The 20,808-nt window shown below is 44.4% G+C and overlaps 1 protein-coding gene across 2 annotated transcripts in view; it reads left to right on the top strand.

The window, feature by feature from the left end:
- The window catches only part of TAFAZZIN (tafazzin, phospholipid-lysophospholipid transacylase), a 59,024-nt gene extending 38,653 nt beyond the window's left edge, over positions 1-20,371 (top strand). For both annotated transcript variants that reach the window (XM_063433184.1, XM_063433183.1), the window contains exons 6-10: positions 12,267-12,308; positions 12,393-12,455; positions 17,324-17,376; positions 18,013-18,090; positions 19,154-20,371. In XM_063433184.1, the coding sequence (XP_063289254.1) occupies positions 12,267-12,308; positions 12,393-12,455; positions 17,324-17,376; positions 18,013-18,090; positions 19,154-19,249 (332 nt within the window). In that variant the 3' untranslated portion in view covers positions 19,250-20,371. The remainder of the gene's footprint in view (positions 1-12,266; positions 12,309-12,392; positions 12,456-17,323; positions 17,377-18,012; positions 18,091-19,153) is intronic.
- Positions 20,372-20,808: the final 437 nt, after the last annotated feature.

The following is a 20,808-nucleotide window of genomic DNA, read 5'->3' as shown; positions in this document are numbered from 1 at the left end:
ACGTCTGATTAATATATTGGATTGGGGAGAGAGAGATCGGGGAATCCAAATTTTGACACTGTCATTGGATGCAGAAAAGGCCTTTGACAGGGTCAGATGGGGATATATGTTCAGGGTGCTGGAGTCTATGGGTTTTGGTGGTTGGATGAGGGCAGAAATTAAAACTATATATCAAGAACCAATGACTAGGGTGGTGGGAATAGATCTATGTTTCAATTGTTTTTTGTTAGGTTATGGCACCCGTCAAGGTTGTCCTCTTTCCCCAATACTATATATACTATCTATAGAGTCTCTAGCAATAAGAATAAGAGCAAATCCTGGTATTCAGGGTATTCCAACAGATCTGCACCCAGCAGAGCTGCAGACTGGAGAGTTACCCAACTGGACCACCAGGGAATTTAATAAAGGTAGGACTCAGCCCCACCTTCCCCCCAATACAACCCCTTCACTCCCTGCCCCTCCTCCACACACTGTAACCCCTTCGCTCCCTGCCTTCCTCCCCACACTGTAACCTCTTCGCTCCCTGCCCCCCTCCCCCCACTATAACACCTTCACTCTGCCTGCCTACCCACACTGTAACCCCTTCACTCCCTGTCCCCCTTCCCACACTGTAAACCCTTCGCTTCCTGCCCCCCTCCCCACACTGTAACCCCTTCTCTCTTTGCCCTCCTCCCACACTGTAACCCCTTCTCTTTCTACCCTGCACACATACTCAATACAAAAACATGCTTACATTCAAACACACATTGTGTATAAAACACCCCTTTATTCAAACACCAACACTACACACAAAAAGCACACCTGCATTTAAAGTTCCACACTGCATACAAACACCTCTGCATTCAGACGCAAACATTACAAACAAGTACAATACTACATTCCAATGGCAACAGTACATACAAATACACCCACACATGCACACATATACTTAATACAAAAACATGCTTACATTCAAACGCTCAAACACTGCTCACAAATATAACCCTGCAACGATGCGCACATGGTAGATCCCCAGCTGGCATAGCATTGGTGAAGTTCTCCGACAAATGGAGATATACCTTTTGGCCACACTTGCAGTGGGGGGGGGGGAGGGGGTGGGCAGAAAACATACTTGCACCAGGGCCCTCTCTACATTAGTTCCACCCCTGGGATAATCAACGTGAGGTGCCTGGATGAAAGAGCAGGACACAGCGCTTCTGATTCGGAGTCTGTGAGTAAGCAGATGTATGCCTCTAAAACTGATTGCCATGATGTGCCAAGTTTCTGCCTCTAAAACTCAATATGATGTCAAAATTATGCCTCCAAAACTGCCATTATATGCCAATTGTATGCATCTAAAGCAGATTGCCATGGTGTGCCAATTGTATGCTTTTAAAACGGATTGCCATGGTGTGCCAATTGTATGCTTTTAAAACGGATTGCCATGGTGTGCCAATTGTATGCTTTTAAAACGGATTGCCATGGTGTGCCAATTGCATGCTTTTAAAACGGATTGCCATGATGTGCCAATTGTAAGTTTCTAAAACTGATTGCCATGGTGTGCCAATGTACCTAAAGTTGCGATCATGTGCCAAGTTTATACATCTAAAACTGATTGCCATGATGTACCAATTTTATTCATCTAATGCTGCCATAATGTTCCAATTGTATGCCTGCAAAGCTGATTGCCATGGTGTGCCAATTGTATGCACCTAAAGCGAATTGCCATGGTGTGCCAGTTGTATGCATCTAAAACGGATTGCTATGGTGTGCCAATTGTATGCCTCTAAATCTGTTTGCCATGGTGTGCCAATTTTATACCTCTAAAAGTAATTGTCATGGTGTGCCAATTGTGTGCATCTAAAGCAGATTGCTATGGTGTGCCAATTGTATGCCTCTAAAGCTGATTGTCATGGTGTTCACTTTTTAAAATATGCATTAAAAGCAAGTGGGTCTCGAAAAATTACAGTTTTGAAAAGTGGGTCTCGGCCCATAAATGTTTGGGAAGCCCTGGCTTACTATTAAAATATATAAAGAAAACAGAATACAAGATATATAACAGGCCCTCTTCACAGGCTTCCACTTTCTTTGATGGTAGTGACTAGAGCCAAAGCAATAAACATAACACGAACGGGCTAAACAACAATAAATTAAGCCAGAATAACTTCACCGAATGGAACTGGAGTCAATTGCGTTATACTAGAAGAAAACAGAAATATCATTAACAGGATAATGACCTATCAACAAAAGGGATATGCATTACCAAATTAAATAGTCCATTTAAATCAGGTATACCCTAATAACTGAGAAAGTAACAACTTACATGACATAATAGCATGAACATACCAAGATAAAAACAAGTTCACAAGATCCAAAAGAAAAAATAGGTAAACAAGAAAAAAAAAAGGTCCCAGAGAGGACCAACAGGAGGGCTGGAGGAAAAATATTTGCCACCTGTCCTGAGATCAGAAGCTGCCTCATAGAAGAATGTAAAGAAGCAGTAACATCAAGATAATGAGACACAATACAAATCTGAGGTTTGTCAGTAAAAAAAATATTTGGGTCAGAATTGGTAACCCCAATGGGTAAAATTGTAAAAGATTCCACATCCAGAGCCATAAAATCCGCAACCCGTCACAAAGAAGTAAAGTTAACTTGGCCGACAATTGACGAAGAGAAAGGGAATGGTTTCCCGGCCGTGTTTTTAAAAACCGTAGAAACGTCCCAAAATGGATACTTTGCGAAAACCTTGGCTGTGTGCGAAGTAACTACCAACCAGAATTAAGACGTGCCATGCGAGTAAAGCTGAGACAAAAAAATCTAAGTCAAATAAACAGAAGCTGTCATGGGATCAGTCCATTGCTAAACACCAGCTGTACAATATTTCTTCCAAGCACAGATAAAACTACATCTGGCGCCATGGGCCCACAAGTCCCAAAGTAGATCCTGAGAGAGTTGTGATAGGCCCATAACATTCCATGGATGTTGGAAATCTGCCAAACCACAAAGGGGAGTCAGAACTAGACAATGAGGGTTCCCCATAGGCTCCCAGAGAAGAAAAGGAAATGATTGGAGTAGAACCGAATCTGCAACAGACAAGCTAAAAAGATCCAGGAATCACGGTTGACTCCTCCACAACAAAATGAGAAGCTTCATGGGGACCTGAAGAAGGCAGATCTAAATTACCCGAGCGATCATGGAGAACGGGGGAATGCATATGCCCCTACCTCTGGCCAAGGTTGGAGAAACACATCCACTGCTGTGCAGTCCCAGTCCGGGAGTCAGCAGAAGTACTGCATCATCTGTTGATTCAGCTTGGAGGCAATGAGATCCAAATTAAACTTACCCCTCTGGAAGGGAAAGTACTGTCCTATCCAGCATCCAATCATTGATGTCATTCCAATGCCGGGACAACCAGTTGGCCAAGACATTGGTTTTCCATTTTGATACTCCTCTTGTAGCCAGCTTTTTCTATGAAAGTAAAACTGGTACAGTTGCTGGGTGAGATCTGAAACACACATGGAGCAAGCCCCATCAAGTTTGATGCGCCTGACTATGGACTAGTTGTCCATGCAGAGACTTCCTGAACCAGGATCACAAATGACCTGGCTAGTATTTCCAGGCAAATGATGTGTAACAAGGACTCCTCTCTCGACCACACCCTCCCTGGGAACCATCCACCATTACATATTCAAGTCTCTACAGGTCAACTGAACCCTATAGAAGTTTACTAAGTATTAGGACTATTTTTAATTCATCTTCTTGCCTTTTACATTTTATGTGAGTACAATATATAATAATATATGTGAGTATATTACCACTATACATTGTTACTGCAGCGTGACCTATTTCAAATCTTTTGTCTTCAATGATTATACGCCTATAGGACATGCTAGACCTAATAAAAATGCACAAAGTGTATGTGGGCAGGCTAAGACTTTCATTCATTTCATAAGGTGGCTCATCGCTAGTGGTTAAGATGCGTTGCTACAGGACCTGCAGCCAATGAAAATTACCCTTTTGTATACATGCGAAATGGGTCGTTGCTCAAAGTATACATCTTGGAACCAAACCACAAGATAAATGCTTAAACATATGTAAAGAGTACGTTCAACAGGTTCAGGAAGTCATGGGACGAGGTCTCAAAGGCTTAGGAGCCAGTTAGATTAGTTCTTCACCCTACTCCCCACCTGGGTACCGTTCAGAGGTGTCTAATAAGTCCTTCAGTAGGGGCTCTGCCGCCTCCTCTGTGTAGGGTGTCTCGCAACCTCATCCCTTGTCGCTGGTTGTGATGCATGTGTCGGGGTAACGTTCAGAGGTGGCGGCACATTGGGGGTGCTCCCTCCAGCCCCAGGCCTGTAAGTAGGCCGACATCTTCGGTCCACGGACTCTGTTGCCCTTTTGGGCCGAGTCCCTCCCTGGTCTGGAGTAGCGGGGGACTCAGGTGGTTTGTCGCCGCCAGCGGCAGGGGGTCCCCCAGCGCCGTGGGCAATGTCTTGGGGTCAAGCCCCTGGTGGCCCTCAGCGGGAGATGTGGGTTTGAGATCAGTAGTTAGGTCCAAGGGAGGTCCCCACACCCTCTGGCCCTCTCCCCTCTACATGTTCTTCTTGCGTGAGTGTAGTGCAGCGTTTGGGCTCCTCCGGGCACCAAGACCGGGAGCTTGTTTTTGTGCGGCTTGGCGTCTGTCGCCCTTGCGCGGACGGGGGGGCAGGAAGTCTGTCTGGGGCACTTGTGTGTGTGTGGGTCGTCCGTGAGGCTGAGTGTTGCTTGGGGTATATGGCATCTGGTGGTGTGTTGTGGCTCACCTACATGCTGCCTTTTCATCCCAACATGCTTCAGGGATGCCCTTTTCTGCTCCCTGTGCTTATGGCTCCACTCGCCCTGGTGTGGTGGTGGTTGCGGCTTTGTCTGAGGTGTTAGCATCAGGTCCCAGAACTTGGTCCAGAATTGGGCAAAGGCTGCGTCCAAGCGCTGCTGAGTGTCGCTGAAGTTCTACGTCCCTTGTGTGTAGTTTCGCTCGTCTGCTAGGCTTGCCGCCGCCATTTTGGGCATGCCATGTGCTAGGTTGCCCTTCTGTTGTGGATCCGTGAGCTGTAGTTTTAGTCTGTCTGTCTCTCCGGTTGCCCATGGTGGACCAAGATGACCCCCATCGGTCCAGAGGGGGGTAAGAGTTGGGAGCCCCTGGGAGTCCATACTCAGGTCAGCAGCGTGGTGCAAGGACATCTCTCCACTGCCCGATCTCTAGTAGGCCTCGGGTGATAGCACAGGGTCCCAGTGGGTGACACGTTGGTTTTGGTATCTAAGGGTTCTCCCGGGTGTCCCCTGCTTAATGGCTCCTCTCCTGCATGTTCTTGTGCCGTTTTTGGGGGGTTTATTCCCCGATTTGTGCCGTTTTGAGCAGGAGCTGAGGTGCAGCACAACCGTTCCGTTTGGATGTAAAATATTTTATTATTGTTTGCGTTGCCCAGCAGGCAAATGTAGCTTCGAGACCATTCTTTGACTTTGTGGGGGTCAAAAACTATTGTTCAGGTGTGTCTTGGGGGCCAGTCCCTTCCCGTGGCACTTATGAGTGATATTCATCGCATGATCAATATTCTAACTCAAAAGCCGACAGGTGCTCAGGTTCAGGGGACTAAAGTTTACAGCCAGGTACATGTTGGAAGGCTGCAGCCAGCACCTTTTCTACTGTAGCAGCCGCCGCTGTGTCAATAAGTGCTTGCAAATCAGCAAACTGTGACTACGAGGGTTTCAAAACATGAGTACTAATTCCCCCCTTTAAGATCCTACGCTTAGGTGATCACCAGACCTCTGCCATGGACTTCAAAGTACTGTTCTATCCAGACTATGCCACGCTCCAAGTACTTGGGGACACTCTTGACAGCCATGCAAAGGAGTCAGTTTTAGAAAATGTCTGATCTTTATTCCTCAGAACAGGGGTTTTAAGGCACGCAACAGTGGGGAGTCTAGGGGAAGTATCATTAATTACCAATCATATATTGACAACTATTAACTAATACCATAAATAGTTCATGTATACGATAATGAAATAATCATGCAACAAATCATTGATCCTAAGTTTATCTAGGGGGCATTACTAGACAGTAACAGACTAGAAGGGTCTAGGGGTAGTGACTTCTTAGAAGAGGGGGAACCAAGAATAGTCCTGTGCAAAACTACGTAAATGACGTGGACGTCCTTGCAATGTACAAGGCCCTTCAGTCCTACGATTTCAACTCAACAGAAATTAACACCCCCCCCCCCATATAAGTGAGAAACCAAAGTGGGGTGTGGTTACTACTCGTAAGTGAGAGAAACCACTGTGGGTGTGGTTACCGCTGGTAACTGAGAGAAACCAATGTGGGTGTGTTTAGCGCTGGTAACTGAGAGAAACCACTGTGGGTGTGGTTACCGCTGGTAACTGAGAGAAACCACTGTGGGTGTGGTTACCGCTGGTAACTGAGAGAAACCACTGTGGGTGTGGTTACCGCTGGTAACTGAGAGAAACCAATGTGGGTGTGGTCAGCGCTGGTAACTGAGAGAAACCAATGTGGGTGTGGTTAGCGCTGGTAACTGAGAAACCAATGTGGGTGTGGTTAGCGCTGGTAATTGAGAAACCAATGTGGGTGTGTTTAGCGCTGGTAACTGAGAGAAACCAATGTGGGTGTGTTTAGCGCTGGTAACTGAGAGAAACCAATGTGGGTGTGTTTAGCGCTGGTAACTGAGAGAAACCAATGTGGGTGTGTTTAGCGCTGGTAACTGAGAAACCAATGTGGGTGTGGTCAGTGCTGGTAACTGAGAGAAACCAATGTGGGTGTGGTTACCGCTGGTAACTGAGAGAAACCAATGTGGGTGTGGTCAGCGCTGGTAACTGAGAGAAACCACTGTGGGTGTGGTTACCGCTGGTAACTGAGAGAAACCACTGTGGGTGTGGTTACCGCTGGTAACTGAGAGAAACCACTGTGGGTGTGGTTACCGCTGGTAACTGAGAGAAACCAATGTGGGTGTGGTCAGCGCTGGTAACTGAGAGAAACCAATGTGGGTGTGGTTAGCGCTGGTAACTGAGAAACCAATGTGGGTGTGGTTAGCGCTGGTAATTGAGAAACCAATGTGGGTGTGTTTAGCGCTGGTAACTGAGAGAAACCAATGTGGGTGTGTTTAGCGCTGGTAACTGAGAGAAACCAATGTGGGTGTGTTTAGCGCTGGTAACTGAGAGAAACCAATGTGGGTGTGTTTAGCGCTGGTAACTGAGAAACCAATGTGGGTGTGGTCAGTGCTGGTAACTGAGAGAAACCAATGTGGGTGTGGTTACCGCTGGTAACTGAGAGAAACCAATGTGGGTGTGGTCAGCGCTGGTAACTGAGAGAAACCAATGTGGGTGTGGTCAGCGCTGGTAACTGAGAGAAACCAATGTGGGTGTGTTTAGCGCTGGTAACTGAGAAACCAATGTGGGTGTGGTCAGTGCTGGTAACTGAGAGAAACCAATGTGGGTGTGTTTAGCGCTGGTAACTGAGAGAAACCAATGTGGGTGTGTTTAGCGCTGGTGACTGAGAGAAACCAATGTGGGTGTGGTCAGCGCTGGTAACTGGGAGAAACCAATGTGGGTGTGTTTAGCGCTGGTAACTGAGAAACCAATGTGGGTGTGGTCAGCGCTGGTAACTGAGAGAAACCAATGTGGGTGTGGTCAGCGCTGGTAACTGAGAAACCAATGTGGGTGTGGTCAGCGCTGGTAACTGAGAGAAACCAATGTGGGTGTGGTCAGCGCTGGTAACTGAGAGAAACCAATGTGGGTGTCTTTAGCGCTGGTAACTGAGAGAAACCAATGTGGGTGTGGTTAGCGCTGGTAACTGAGAGAAAGCAATGTGGGTGTGGTTAGCGCTGGTAACTGAGAGAAACCAATGTGGGTGTGGTTAGCGCTGGTAACTGAGAGAAACCAATGTAGGTGTGGTTAGCACTGGTAACTGAGAGAAACCAATGTGGGTGTGGTTACCGCTGGTAACTGAGAAACCAATGTGGGTGTGGTCAGCGCTGGTAACTGAGAGAAACCAATGTGGGTGTCTTTAGCGCTGGTAACTGAGAGAAACCAATGTGGGTGTGGTTAGCGCTGGTAACTGAGAGAAACCAATGTGGGTGTGGTTAGCGCTGGTAACTGAGAGAAAGCAATGTGGGTGTGGTTAGCGCTGGTAACTGAGAGAAACCAATGTAGGTGTGGTTAGCACTGGTAACTGAGAGAAACCAATGTGGGTGTGGTTACCGCTGGTAACTGAGAAACCAATGTGGGTGTGGTTAGCGCTGGTAACTGAGAAACCAATGTGGGTGTGGTTAGCGCTGGTAACTGAGAAACCAATGTGGGTGTGTTTAGAGCTGGTAACTGAGAGAAACCAATGTGGGTGTGGTTAGCGCTGGTATCTGAGAGAAACCAATGTGGGTGTGGTTAGCGCTGGTAACTGAGAGAAACCAAATGTGGGTGTGTTTAGCGCTGGTAATAGAGAAACCAATGTGGGTGTGGTTAGCACTGGTAACTGAGAAACCAATGTGGGTGTGTTTAGAGCTGGTAACTGAGAGAAACCAATGTGGGTGTGGTTAGCGCTGGTATCTGAGAGAAACCAATGTGGGTGTGGTTAGCGCTGGTAACTGAGAGAAACCAATGTGGGTGTGTTTAGCGCTGGTAATAGAGAAACCAATGTGGGTGTGTTTAGCACTGGTACTTTTGCTAATGTATACCTCCTGAATTCTTCACAATGTCCAGCTTTAAAACGTAAACTGTGTTTGTGATGACTTTGCAGAGGGTGTGTTGGTGTTCGGAGGGAATTGCCACTTTTCCCTAGACTCCAAGTTGGAGGCTACATCACCCCAATGTTCACAGCCTCTCTTACATAAGTCACAGTTGATGTATAGTTGTAGGGATGCACCGAAATTAAAATTCTGGGATTTAGGATGCCCTTGGCTGAAAACTGAAACCGAAAATGACTTTTTTTTTCCCCAAATTATTTTTAAAATGTTTTGTTTCCTATAATTGTATTTATATTAGACTTTTTAAAATGCATTTAATTCATCTAATATGAAAAACTTCCCTTCTCTTTTAGTGGTGTCCCGTCCCCCCCCCCCCCCCCCCCCCGCTTAATGTTCCTCTCCCCTCCCTCTTTTTTAGTGTTCTTTCCCCCCCTCCTCCCCAGTTCTTTTCTCCCCTGTCCCAGTATTCTTTTCTCCCCTCCCCTGTCCCAGTGTTCTTTTCTCCCCTCCCCTGTCCCAGTGTTCTTTTCTCCCCTCCCCTGTCCCAGTGTTCTTTTCTCCCCTCCCCTGTCCCAGTGTTCTTTTCTCCCCTCCCCTGTCCCAGTGTTCTTTTCTCCCCTCCCCTGTCCCAGTGTTCTTTTCTCCCCTCCCCTGTCCCAGTGTTCTTTTCTCCCCTCCCCTGTCCCAGTGTTCTTTTCTCCCCTCCCCTGTCCCAGTGTTCTTTTCTCCCCTCCCCTGTCCCAGTGTTCTTTTCTCCCCTCCCCTGTCCCAGTGTTCTTTTCTCCCCTCCCCTGTCCCAGTGTTCTTCCTCCCCCCCTGTCCCATAGTGTTCTTCCTCCCCCCTTGTCCCATAGTGTTCTTCCTCCCCCCTTGTCCCATAGTGTTCTCCCCCCTTGTCCCATAGTGTTCTCCCCCCTTGTCCCATAGTGTTCTTTCCCCGTCCCACAGTATTCTCCCCCCAATGTCCCATAGTGTTCTTCATCCCCTCCCCTGTCCCATAGTGTTCTTCATCCCCTCCCCTGTCCCTTAGTGTTCTTCACCCCCTCCCCTGTCCCATATTGTTCTTTTCTCCCCTATCCATATTGTTCTTTTCTCCCCCCTCCCCTGTCCCATAGTGTTTATGCCCCCTCCCCTGTCCCATAGTGTTTATGCCCCCTCCCCTGTCCCATAGTGTTTATGCCCCCTCCCCTGTCCCATAGTGTTTATGCCCCCTCCCCTGTCCCATAGTGTTTATGCCCCCTCCCCTGTCCCATAGTGTTTATGCCCCCTGCCCTGTCCCATAGTGTTTATGCCCCCTGCCCTGTCCCATAGTGTTCATGCCCCCTCCCCTGTCCCATAGTGTTCATGCCCCCTCCCCTGTCCCATAGTGTTCTCCCCCCACTCCCCTGTCCCATAGTGTTCTCCCCCCACTCCCCTGTCCCATAGTGTTCTCCCCCCCATCTCCCCTGTCCCATAGTGTTCTCCCCCCCTACTCCCCTGTCCCATAGTGTTCTCCCCCCCTACTCCCCTGTCCCATAGTGTTCTCCCCCCTACTCCCCTGTCCCATAGTGTTCTCCCCCCCTACTCCCCTGTCCCATAGTGTTCTCCCCCCCATCTCCCCTGTCCCATAGTGTTCTCCCCCCCTACTCCCCTGTCCCATAGTGTTCTCCCCCCCTACTCCCCTGTCCCATAGTGTTCTCCCCCCTACTCCCCTGTCCCATAGTGTTCTCCCCCCCTACTCCCCTGTCCCATAGTGTTCTCCCCTGTCCCATAGTGTTCTCCCCTGTCCCATAGTGTTCTCCCCTGTCCCATAGTGTTCTCCCCTGTCCCATAGTGTTCTCCCCTGTCCCATAGTGTTCTCCCCTGTCCCATAGTGTTCTCCCCTGTCCCATAGTGTTCTCCCCTGTCCCATAGTGTTTTCCCCCCCTCCCCTGTTCACCCAGGAACCAAAGACTTAATCTTTTATTCAGCTCCCAATAAGTCCTACTCCAGGATAGATATGCTATTCCACCCAGGTGTAGGCCCTATTACTTGGATGGACCATGCCCCCATCAGAATAACCCTCCGGATGCCAACCCTCTCACCATGAATAGGGAAGTGGAGACTTAATGAATGTTCGTTACAGAGCAAGGAACATAAAATTAAGTTAAGCCAACTAATCAGTCAATATTTACATTTTCCACTGGATGTCTCGGCATGTGGTGTGCAATATGATGTATGGGGAGCTAGTTTTAGAGCTTCCCACAGGCTGCCTCTGCATATGATGTACCATATGATGTATGGGGAGCTGGTTTTAAAGCTTCCCACAGGCTGTCTCGACATGTGATGTGCCATATGATGTATGGGGAGCTGGTTTTAGAGCTCCCTATTGGCTGCGTCCGCATGTGTTCCATATGATGTATGGGGAGCTGGTTTTAGAGCTTCCTACAGGCTGGATCTGCATGTGCTGTGCCATATGATGTATGGGATGGGGAGGTGCTAGGGGTGGTTTTAGAGCTTTCCAGGCGATGTCAATTGGGTTTTGTGGTTTTCCATGTAGCGGACTGTGGGTAACCCGACTGGTTACCTCCGCTATGAATGAATGAAGAGACCCATTTTTCCCCAGTCACTGGACGACCTTTGTCCCAGGTTCCCGCCATTCAATGTCTCCTCCCAGCCTCCTCCCGCTCCCAGGGGCCTGTGCGTGTGACAGGAACTCCAGATTCTTTGTCCCCAGTTCCCGCCACCCATCCTCAGGGTTTCCCACTTCCGGTGACTAGGGGTCTTTATCCCATTGACCTCTGTACCTGGGAGTTCCAGCGTGGAAAAAAGCTTCCCGCCTCTGACTCACAGCTACAGAAAGCCCGCCAAACAGACATTGTCCCCAAGGAATGTCCCTACCAGTCTCAGGGACCTTCACAACGGTGTCCCGCGCGAACCTACTCTGTTCGTGAAGTCCCTGTGTGAAATCAGGCAAGGGAAGCATCTCCTTTGGGGATACAAATGCTCCCTCTGGTCGGTGTTCGTCCATACGAACGGCTTCCATACGAACGGCGGCCACCCCCCAGGGGAAGCACTCATTAATTACTTCCCTTGCGGTTCACACTTTTTGCTAAATGTTATTGTGCTTTCGCACTTATGTTGCAAGTTGCCGATGTTCTAATTGATTGGTGTGAACATTCCAAAGGGCACTAGGGAGGTCCTAGTTCGGGAACCGAACGAAACGAGAAGCAATCTGCGAAAGCTCTAACGAACGGGCCATCACCCAGGGGTTGGCACGCGCCGAGGCTTCTCTTGCAGTTTGCGGTTTTCGCAAACATTCTAAATGGGATCTTGGAGTGGTCCCCGTTCGGGAGACGAACGGAACCCATTCGTATGAGCTCTCCCAAACGGGGAGCAGATAGCTTTGCAAGTACAATTAATGAAAAACAGGGTCAGGATAGGGAAACACACGAAAGGGATGTCAGGACAGCACACACACTACAAGGTAATCTGGTCTGTTCACAGTTTAGCAGGTTTTCCGCTACATTACACTTGATGGACTTTTTATTTTTTGGCATTGTTTTGATCGATTTCTTTTTTTGTTTTTTTTTTTTTAGGAAAAGTTAATATGAGCCAGGACTTTGTGAGATTAAAGTGGGGTGAGTGCTCCATATATAACATTATGTTCTATTTGATCTAACCATCTTTACGGCAAATAGTAATAAACTCACTTCTCTCTTCAGGCATTGGACGTTTGATATCTGAGTGCAGACAGAATCCAATTATTCTTCCTGTCTGGCACATGGGTGAGTGTCTGATCATACTGTACTCTAACCTGCTCAACATCATATTTCAGTCTCCAGGATCTACAGCGAAGTTGTAAAAGAAGGACCATTGAGGGAACGTTATAAGAGAAACAACCAAACTATAACTAGAGATAGGGTAAGAAGAAGATCGGAATCACCAAAGGCATCCACTAGTCACCAGACACTACAAAGACCCAATTCTCCCCCCTAAACGCTTATATCATCTTTTTTTTTTTTTTAAAAACAACGATCAACAGATCGTGGGGGCCACAGAAAATACATCCTCAGGAGTCTCCAGGCAAACGACAGAGGTCAATAGAAGAAGAAAGAGAAGAAGGAGAAGAACGAATGTACAGAGAGAAGCAGAACAAGAGATAAATATGGATGGAATTTTAAATTTGACAGACGAGTCACTTACAGTGGAACAGAAAGAGATTCTTAAGAAAGGTCTAAGGTTTGCACCTACGTCAGACTTTAACAAATTAAATTTTTTTGTGCATAGAAATAATTTTGTTAGGCGTCTATGCCTAAAAAAATGTTTTATGGTAGAGGACCAAGCGACACAGGAGTATAGTGAAGAATATGAACACACATTGGTGAAAGAAAAGTCAACCTTCGTTCCTAAACACATGATTTCAGATCAAATGAAAGCATTTGAGATCATGGTCATGAAGGAAGTGGATAAAATACAAAATTGAATGAATACAAACATAACTTATCTAAAAGGGAATAAAAATCCTTGGAAAATATGAGGGAAAAATAGGGATTTAATAATAAAGCCAGCCGGCAAAGAGGGAGGAATCGTTATTTTCAATAGAGAAAAAAATATAAAGGAGTCAGAGAGACTTCTCTCAGATCCTCAAACATACAAAGAATTACCATCTAACCCTTTAGAAAACATAAAGGAGAAGTTTAGGCTATATATAGAGAAAGGGAAAGCACTGCAAATTCTACATGAGAAAGAAGGTAAATACCTGTTAATGCCTAATCCACGAATACTAATCTATTATCACCTGCCTAAGGTACACAAGGATACAATCAACCCCCCCAGGAAGGCCTATTATATCAGGGATTGTATCAGTATTGGCAAGGGTTTCTGAATATATAGATATCCTGTTACAGCCACTAGTAGTAAAGAATCCATTTTATCTAAAATATACTATCCATATGCTACAGATTTGGAACAAACCCAATGGAAAGGAGGATATACATTGATTACACGTGACATCCGTTCATTGTATAGTATCATTCCACATGAAAAAGGTATAAAATCAGTCAAGTATTTTTTGGAGAAATCACATTTTAAAGAAGAACAGATACATTTTATATTGGAGGGAATTTTATTAATTTTAACCACTTTTTAGTAAGTATGTGGTACAGTGATGGGCACTAAGTTTGCCCCCAGCTATACCAAACTATTTATGGCATATTGGGAAGAACAATTTATCTCCCAGAGGCATGGCTGGGTTGCAAACTTGGTGTCCTAGCGACGATATATAGATGATATATTTTTTTATTTGGAAGGGTAACAGCATGGACCTAGATAATTTATTAAAGTTCCTTAGTAACAATGATTAGGGAATCAAATTAACATGCTCTAAAAGTTCCACAGAAATCAATTTTCTTGACCTAAACATTTACATCAAAGACTCTTCAATCAAAACCAAGAACTACTTCAAACCTGTTCATACGAACAGCTACAGAGATAGAACCAGTTTCCACCACAAACCCTGCTTAACGAATGTCCCAAGGGGACAGTTCCTGAGGATAAGAAGGAACTGTACAGGGGGAAATGACTATGTAGAACAAGCTGAACATCTGTAGAAACAATTCTTGGAAAGAGGCTTTGAAGGAAGAGATCTCAAGAAAAACCTAGAAGATATGAAACATTTACTGAGGAAACAACTTCTTACGTATAAACAAAATAATAATTCACAAGGCAAAAATGAAATATCCTTCATTTGCAGCTATAATGGGAACACCAGAAAAGTACAATAGGCCATAAAAAAAAAAATTGGCATATTTTAAAAGATGACCCGATTCTAAATGAAATTATAACCCATGAACACAAAATAATGTATAGAGGAACCAAAAACTCAAACATTTTAGTGAAGAGCTGTTTAGAGACCGAGAAACCAAATCATTTTTTAAATTACCTTTTAGGCTTTTATGGAAGTGGGAATTATCTCTCATATAGGGAAACTAAAAGTAATAAAAGGCACCTCACAGACAAGTCACATTATAGGCAAACCATATACCATTAAAGACCACCTAACAAGTCATTCAAAAGGTGTCATATATGTTTTAAAATGCCCATGCAATCTTTTATACATTGGGAGAACTATTCGCCCACTTAATGGATCGCTGAACATATACCAAATATTAAAAAAGGTCTAGAAACCCATAGTGTCCCAGCATTTCAAGACAACACACAATCAGGATCCGAAAGATCTATTTTTTTTGTGCCTTAGAAGCAGTGAAAAAAGGCAAGGAAGAAATCAAATGTAATTTTAATACCCTCATCCCGCATGGATGAATTTAGATTTTGAGTAATGCCACTTCTTAAAGTAAATACGTTCGGAGGCAACATCCACTTCCCTTACAAAAGGTTTTATTATTATAGTTTTTTAGTTTACTATAGCATTTGAATATTCCTTTTAACCATAACCCCCCCACCTTTTAAATACATCTATATGAATAAGCATTCACTTTTAATACACTTTTTAGTGATATTTAACATCCATTCCCTATTTTAGGGAGAGGGCCCCTTTAAACATTTATTCACTTTAACTAACATCCATTTGTTCCAGCCCATTTTTTAGTTTGATCTCAATCACTAATCCCCAATTTCACATTTAAATTATAAGTTACCACATAACACTGTAACACTGGCTCCATCTCTGTGAGTATGAGACCAGAGATTTTCTTTACCTATTGTAACAGAACCGCTGGCACCCCGACCGGGTACCCTCCGCTGACGGATGCTCCTAGTGCTTTCCGAGGTCTCCAAGCACTCCACCAGACACCATAACCACTGTAGACTCCCACGAACCGCCGCAGCTTGGTTGGGGTCTCGCCACGCTACCCACTCTGGACCCAAGACCAGGGTCTAGCTTCCAGTAGATGGACCTCTCCGAATTTCAGAGAGCAGGCACAGGAACAACTCTTAGCAGAGCTCAGCGATAATACCCTGGGGAGTATAGTGATTATAGCAATCCCCAGAGTGTAGTTCTCCAATCCCCCAAACATGAGCCGAAACTTCATGAAGGTACAAGATGATCTGAGGTGCTAGCACACCCAGTCTGCTTTTATTTCCATCTTACACATAAAAGACCGCCCACAGGGGCGGGGTAAAACAGCCAATAGCATAACGGTTACAACCCACAAGTTCCCTCCCCTCAGATAACCAGTTAACATAATTATTACAGCCAGGGAAAATACAGTTTTTATACATGTGCTATAACTTTAAAACCGTACATCCAATCTTCCCAAAAACCATATATTTAGAATCAGCACACTTTAAACATACACCCTTTCAAAATTCAGCCAAATCCCTCCAGCGGATCAAAAGTTAGCTGGAAGTCCTTTATGACCGACCGCAAGCACGTTTTCCTGCCCAAAACAGTTCCATAGATTTGGGCTGTGCGGCCGGTCAATTTCATGCGAAAAAACGACTAAGTCCCATTTCGAACGGGACTTAGTCTCTGGAGCTGCAAGTTCCGTATGGAAGAAGGTAAGGGTCAGCGGTGTTCGGTAAAATGTGTAGCCGATTTTAGTTCCACAGAATCTTTAGCATACACCGCTGACCGCATTCGACTGAACAAAGATGGCCGCCGCCACGTGCAATTAACTTGCAGTAACCTCACAGCCTGGGAGGTAAATTGCCTGCACACTTTAACTTCTGGGTGGTCCGCCTGTGTGGTACTTGGTTCAGTAAGCCCTATTTACTGAACCAAGTGGGAGAAAGCCAGGAACAAGTTATTTTACAGGTCTGGGGACATAGTCTTAAAGGGACATTGTTCACCAAAGTTACAAGATGTCCCCAGACGGTTCTTTAAGGGCCATACACACACAATAAAAGTTCATACTTTTCAGGGGCCATAGTCTTAAAGGGTATTGTTACCCAAAGTCTCAATATGTCCCCAGACAGTTCTTAAAGGGCCAGCAGCAGTACAATAAAATACCATTCACTGTGCTTAAAGGGCCAGCAGTCGCACAATAAAATACAATATGCCCAAATATAGTTCTCTAAACGTACCAATTTTCCAGGGGCCATAGTCAGCAGGTAGGAGGCAGGCAAACAGGCTTCTCCAATGCCCAGTGGCGAGGTTGGTTTCGTCACACCTATACTTTTGAATTTAGCAATATTGCACTAGGATTTGGTTATTCCCTTTGTCTTTTCAGCTTGTACTGCTTATATTTCTGCATCATCACAAACTATCCATCCAAAAAAACACACACTCCACCTATTGTATGTATGGTTTTTCTATTTTGTGTGGGTAGAGAGGATACCACATAGGTGTTCAGAGTGTGTTGGGACTGTTTATTGGTTACACACCAGGACTTTGTGTATATTTTGTCATATTCAAGTCTCAGACTATATATTGCTGTTAAAGAGGCGCTATCATCATACATTGTGTGTGTTCATGTGGCCAGTACTCTATGTGAGCAGTCAGTCAGTAGAACTAACCTGTTGAGACAAGTAAAAGACTTCCATCGTATCTTGGACACTGTAGTCACACAGCATAATCTGCTTTCCTGGTTGGCTACTTTCCTTTGTGTGTTACTTGTGATCTCCTGATGCAATGTATGTTTTAATATCACTGGTTCTATGACCATGGCTATCCTGACATTTATTTTTAATTTAGGAATGAATGATGTGCTTCCCAATGAGCCACCTTATATCCCACGTTGTGGAAAGGTGAGTGTTTGTTTGTATTGTATTATCTTCCAGATACCTGTGTAGTCGAACATAAATGTGGGGCTTGTCAAGCAGATATTGACATTTAGACGTACCTCTGAAAATTTTATATTTATAAGTTAATTCTCCCAAACTCAAGCCTTTTGCTAACTATTGCTACATATGGAGTTTGCTAGAGTTTTAAGACTCACTGCCAAAAACCTGGTGTCGTGGGGCATGTTTGGAGTTAAGGACTTCTTGCTGGGGAGGGGCATGCATGATAATGGGCTCCTCACTTGCTAGGGAGGGACATACATGATGGCAGGCTCTTCACTTGCTGGGGCTGGGCATGCATGATGGTGGGCTCCTCGCTTGCTGGGGAGGGACATGCATGAAGGTGGGGCTCCTCACTTGCTTGGTTGGGACATGCATGATGGTGGGCTCCTTGCTTGCTGGGGAGGGACATGCATGAAGGTGGGGCTCCTCACTTGCTTGGATGGGACATGCATGATGGCGGGCTCCTCACTTGCTGGGGATGGGTGTGCATGAAGGTGGGGCTCCTCACTTGCTGGAAATGGACTGGATGAAGGTTGGGGCTCTACATTTGGGGGAGGTATGTTTGAGAAGGATTAATATTTTCTTATTACTTTTTTCTAGAAAATTACAGTTTTGGTTGGTAAACCGGTCAGTGTAATGGCAATAGTGGAGAAGATGAGATCAGAAAACACACCATCTGTAAGTGCGATATTTATTTATAAATATATATATATATATATATATATCTTCACGGAATAAATTGCTTGAAACAAGTCCTCTGGAGTGCTCTACTCTTTTCTTGGATATACATTTACGCTGTGCAGCACCGAGGCTTTTTTCCCTGTTGTTCTATTTAAAGGTAGAGTGCCAGACTCTGAACATTTTGTTTATATATATATATATATATATATATATATACTACTCCTGAGGCCGTAGAGTTTAATTATTGAATCTGGTTTGGTTTTCAGTAAGTTTGTTATTCATCATTTTAAGGTTTGTTGTCCATTGAACGATACCCCTCTACCCACCCATCAATTTCTTATTAAATCTAATGAACAAAGCAAGGACATCAGATACCCAGCTGGTTCTAGCATACTCTCAAACACCTAGTGCCCAGACAGGAATCTGGCAGTCTTGTATTTGCACACCTTATGTGAGGATAGGTCTGGTTAAAGTAATGCTAGTGTTTACATTCCCTGAAAAATAAGTGCCTTTTCCATGTGTTATTTGCATTGCCCTCTCCTGGGCATCTTGCACCTCCACTTCAATTTATTCCCTCCATCCTTGGATCAGGGGACCTTTTTACCTCCCTTGACTGCCTATGGAGTGAGAGATTTTGCCTGATGCAAGATATTTGGGGAGAATCACTCTACTTGTCCTAGAACTTGCATTTATGAAGGGTGAGTGACTCACTTGCCGGCAGTTTAAATTATGTCAATTCTTGATTTAGGTCATTAAGAAGCTATTTGAACAAATCTAAAATGTAGATTTTGGGTTAATTTCATATTATTTATGAGTTAGTGTGCGCAGTTAGATTTTTTGTTTTGTTTTGTATCCTTGAACTCTCTTTATCTTGTCTAGTGAAAAGCAGCCTGTTACTTAAAAATATCTCCTCATTATATTAGGTCAATTAGGGCTTCTGTATTCAGCCCACACCATTAGTTCATTTTGATTAATTTTTTTGTAATCATTTTTTTTAAATTAGGGGGAGGTTTGAGAGAAAAGGGAAATGTATGTTAATTTTTATCCCGGTTTCCCTCAGGTTGAGATGAGGAAAGCTGTGACAGACTACATTCAGGATGAGTTACGCAAGTTGAAGTTCCAGGCAGAGGCTCTCCATCAGTGTTTGCAGAGGTGACAGTGGGGTATCTCTGATTAAACTGCGGCTGCTCCTCTTCCCCTTGATCTCCAGTACAGGGGACACAGACTGCTTGGGGATGAAGGATGTTCTGACTTACCTGTTACAGAACTAAGTACCTCTGTAGCCTATACTATGAACTACTGCAAAGTGGAATGTTTGGTTTCTCTCCCATCTGGTTATTAAAGTCATCCAGCTTCTGTGAACTCTTTTAAGTTCTCCATGTCAGCTCTAAACATGCTGTCATGGAAGGTATCCGTCATCTTATGTAGCAGCAAATGTGATATTAGTCGCTGTTTTAATGTATAATTAGCTGGAAGCCCCTTGTTCCTTTCCTCCCTCCTCACAACACATCGTACTAGTTGATATTCCAGGTCCAACAGATTTGAATAGTAATATTCTGTTTTGGGAATCTATCCGTGAAGACGGTTTCTCCCAGCAATCCTGATGAACCTCCAATGACGTAAGATTAAGGGTCTGTGCTGTTATGCCCTTGTTGTGATTCTTCAAACTGACTCCAGTGGCAATGAAGTAAAGACATAGCGACATGGGATAAGTGCCGTAACCTATATACCTTCTAATAATCAGATCAAATAAGTTTTTTCTGGGTTCCTGAGTGAATATTTCCCACCCTGGGATTTACAGCAAAACTTGGCAATACATTGTCCCCCTAACTGTCAGAAACTCCGAATTTACATAGTAAGAGGCTGCTACATTCTTACAGAATGCATTGTCATAGCAACAACAAAAACAGCATTTACATATATATATAGCTAGAAAACGGTCAATTTATTATCAATAAACAACAATCAGAACTTTGACTACACATTGCCTTTAATATCATGTACTTATTTTATTTTTTACATCATGCTGTAGGTTTTTATTTTATTATTATTATTAAATATTGCCAAAGGAGTCCAGTGGTGAAACAGTTTATCAGGTTTTTTCTATTTACTGTGATTATCTAAAACAGGTTTGGCATTGTCTTGCCAGAGCATGTGATTTTCGTTTTTTAAATACTTTCTAACCATGATCTTACTATGACAGTCTGTTTGATAATGTATTACATTACAATGTATTAATATTTTGTAAAATATTTTTAATAAAGATTCTGGAAACTTGTTTTGTTTGTTTGGAGTGTTTCAAATATTATGGCCTATAGATGTAAAGGCGACCGTCCGACTTGTGTCTGTAAAGCGTTAAATTATTAGATTGCGTCAAGGTATGTACATGTACACCAAGCATGTCAAACTCAAAGGCTTAACACAGGCCAAATAAACAAGGTTTACATTTATACATCGTAGGGCTTCAAAGTAAACAAAAGAGTGAATTTATTTTAAGGAGATGTGGATTTGCATATAACCAATGTTTCAGTCCAACTACCTTGACATATTAAGAATGTTTGGTAATGGGACTGACCTGGTGAATGAATGCTGTTGCAAAGCTGTAAAACACATTTTGTTGGTTTTGAAGTCCTATGAGTGTTTTCTTCACTTGATGATCTCAGCCAATCCAATGCTTTCCCATAGCAAAACTTGGAAGACTTTGTGCATGTGTGG

Source organism: Pelobates fuscus, chromosome 9, assembly GCF_036172605.1.
Source record: "Pelobates fuscus isolate aPelFus1 chromosome 9, aPelFus1.pri, whole genome shotgun sequence".
NCBI lineage: Eukaryota > Metazoa > Chordata > Amphibia > Anura > Pelobatidae > Pelobates > Pelobates fuscus.
This window is presented reverse-complemented; position numbering and strand designations above follow the sequence as displayed.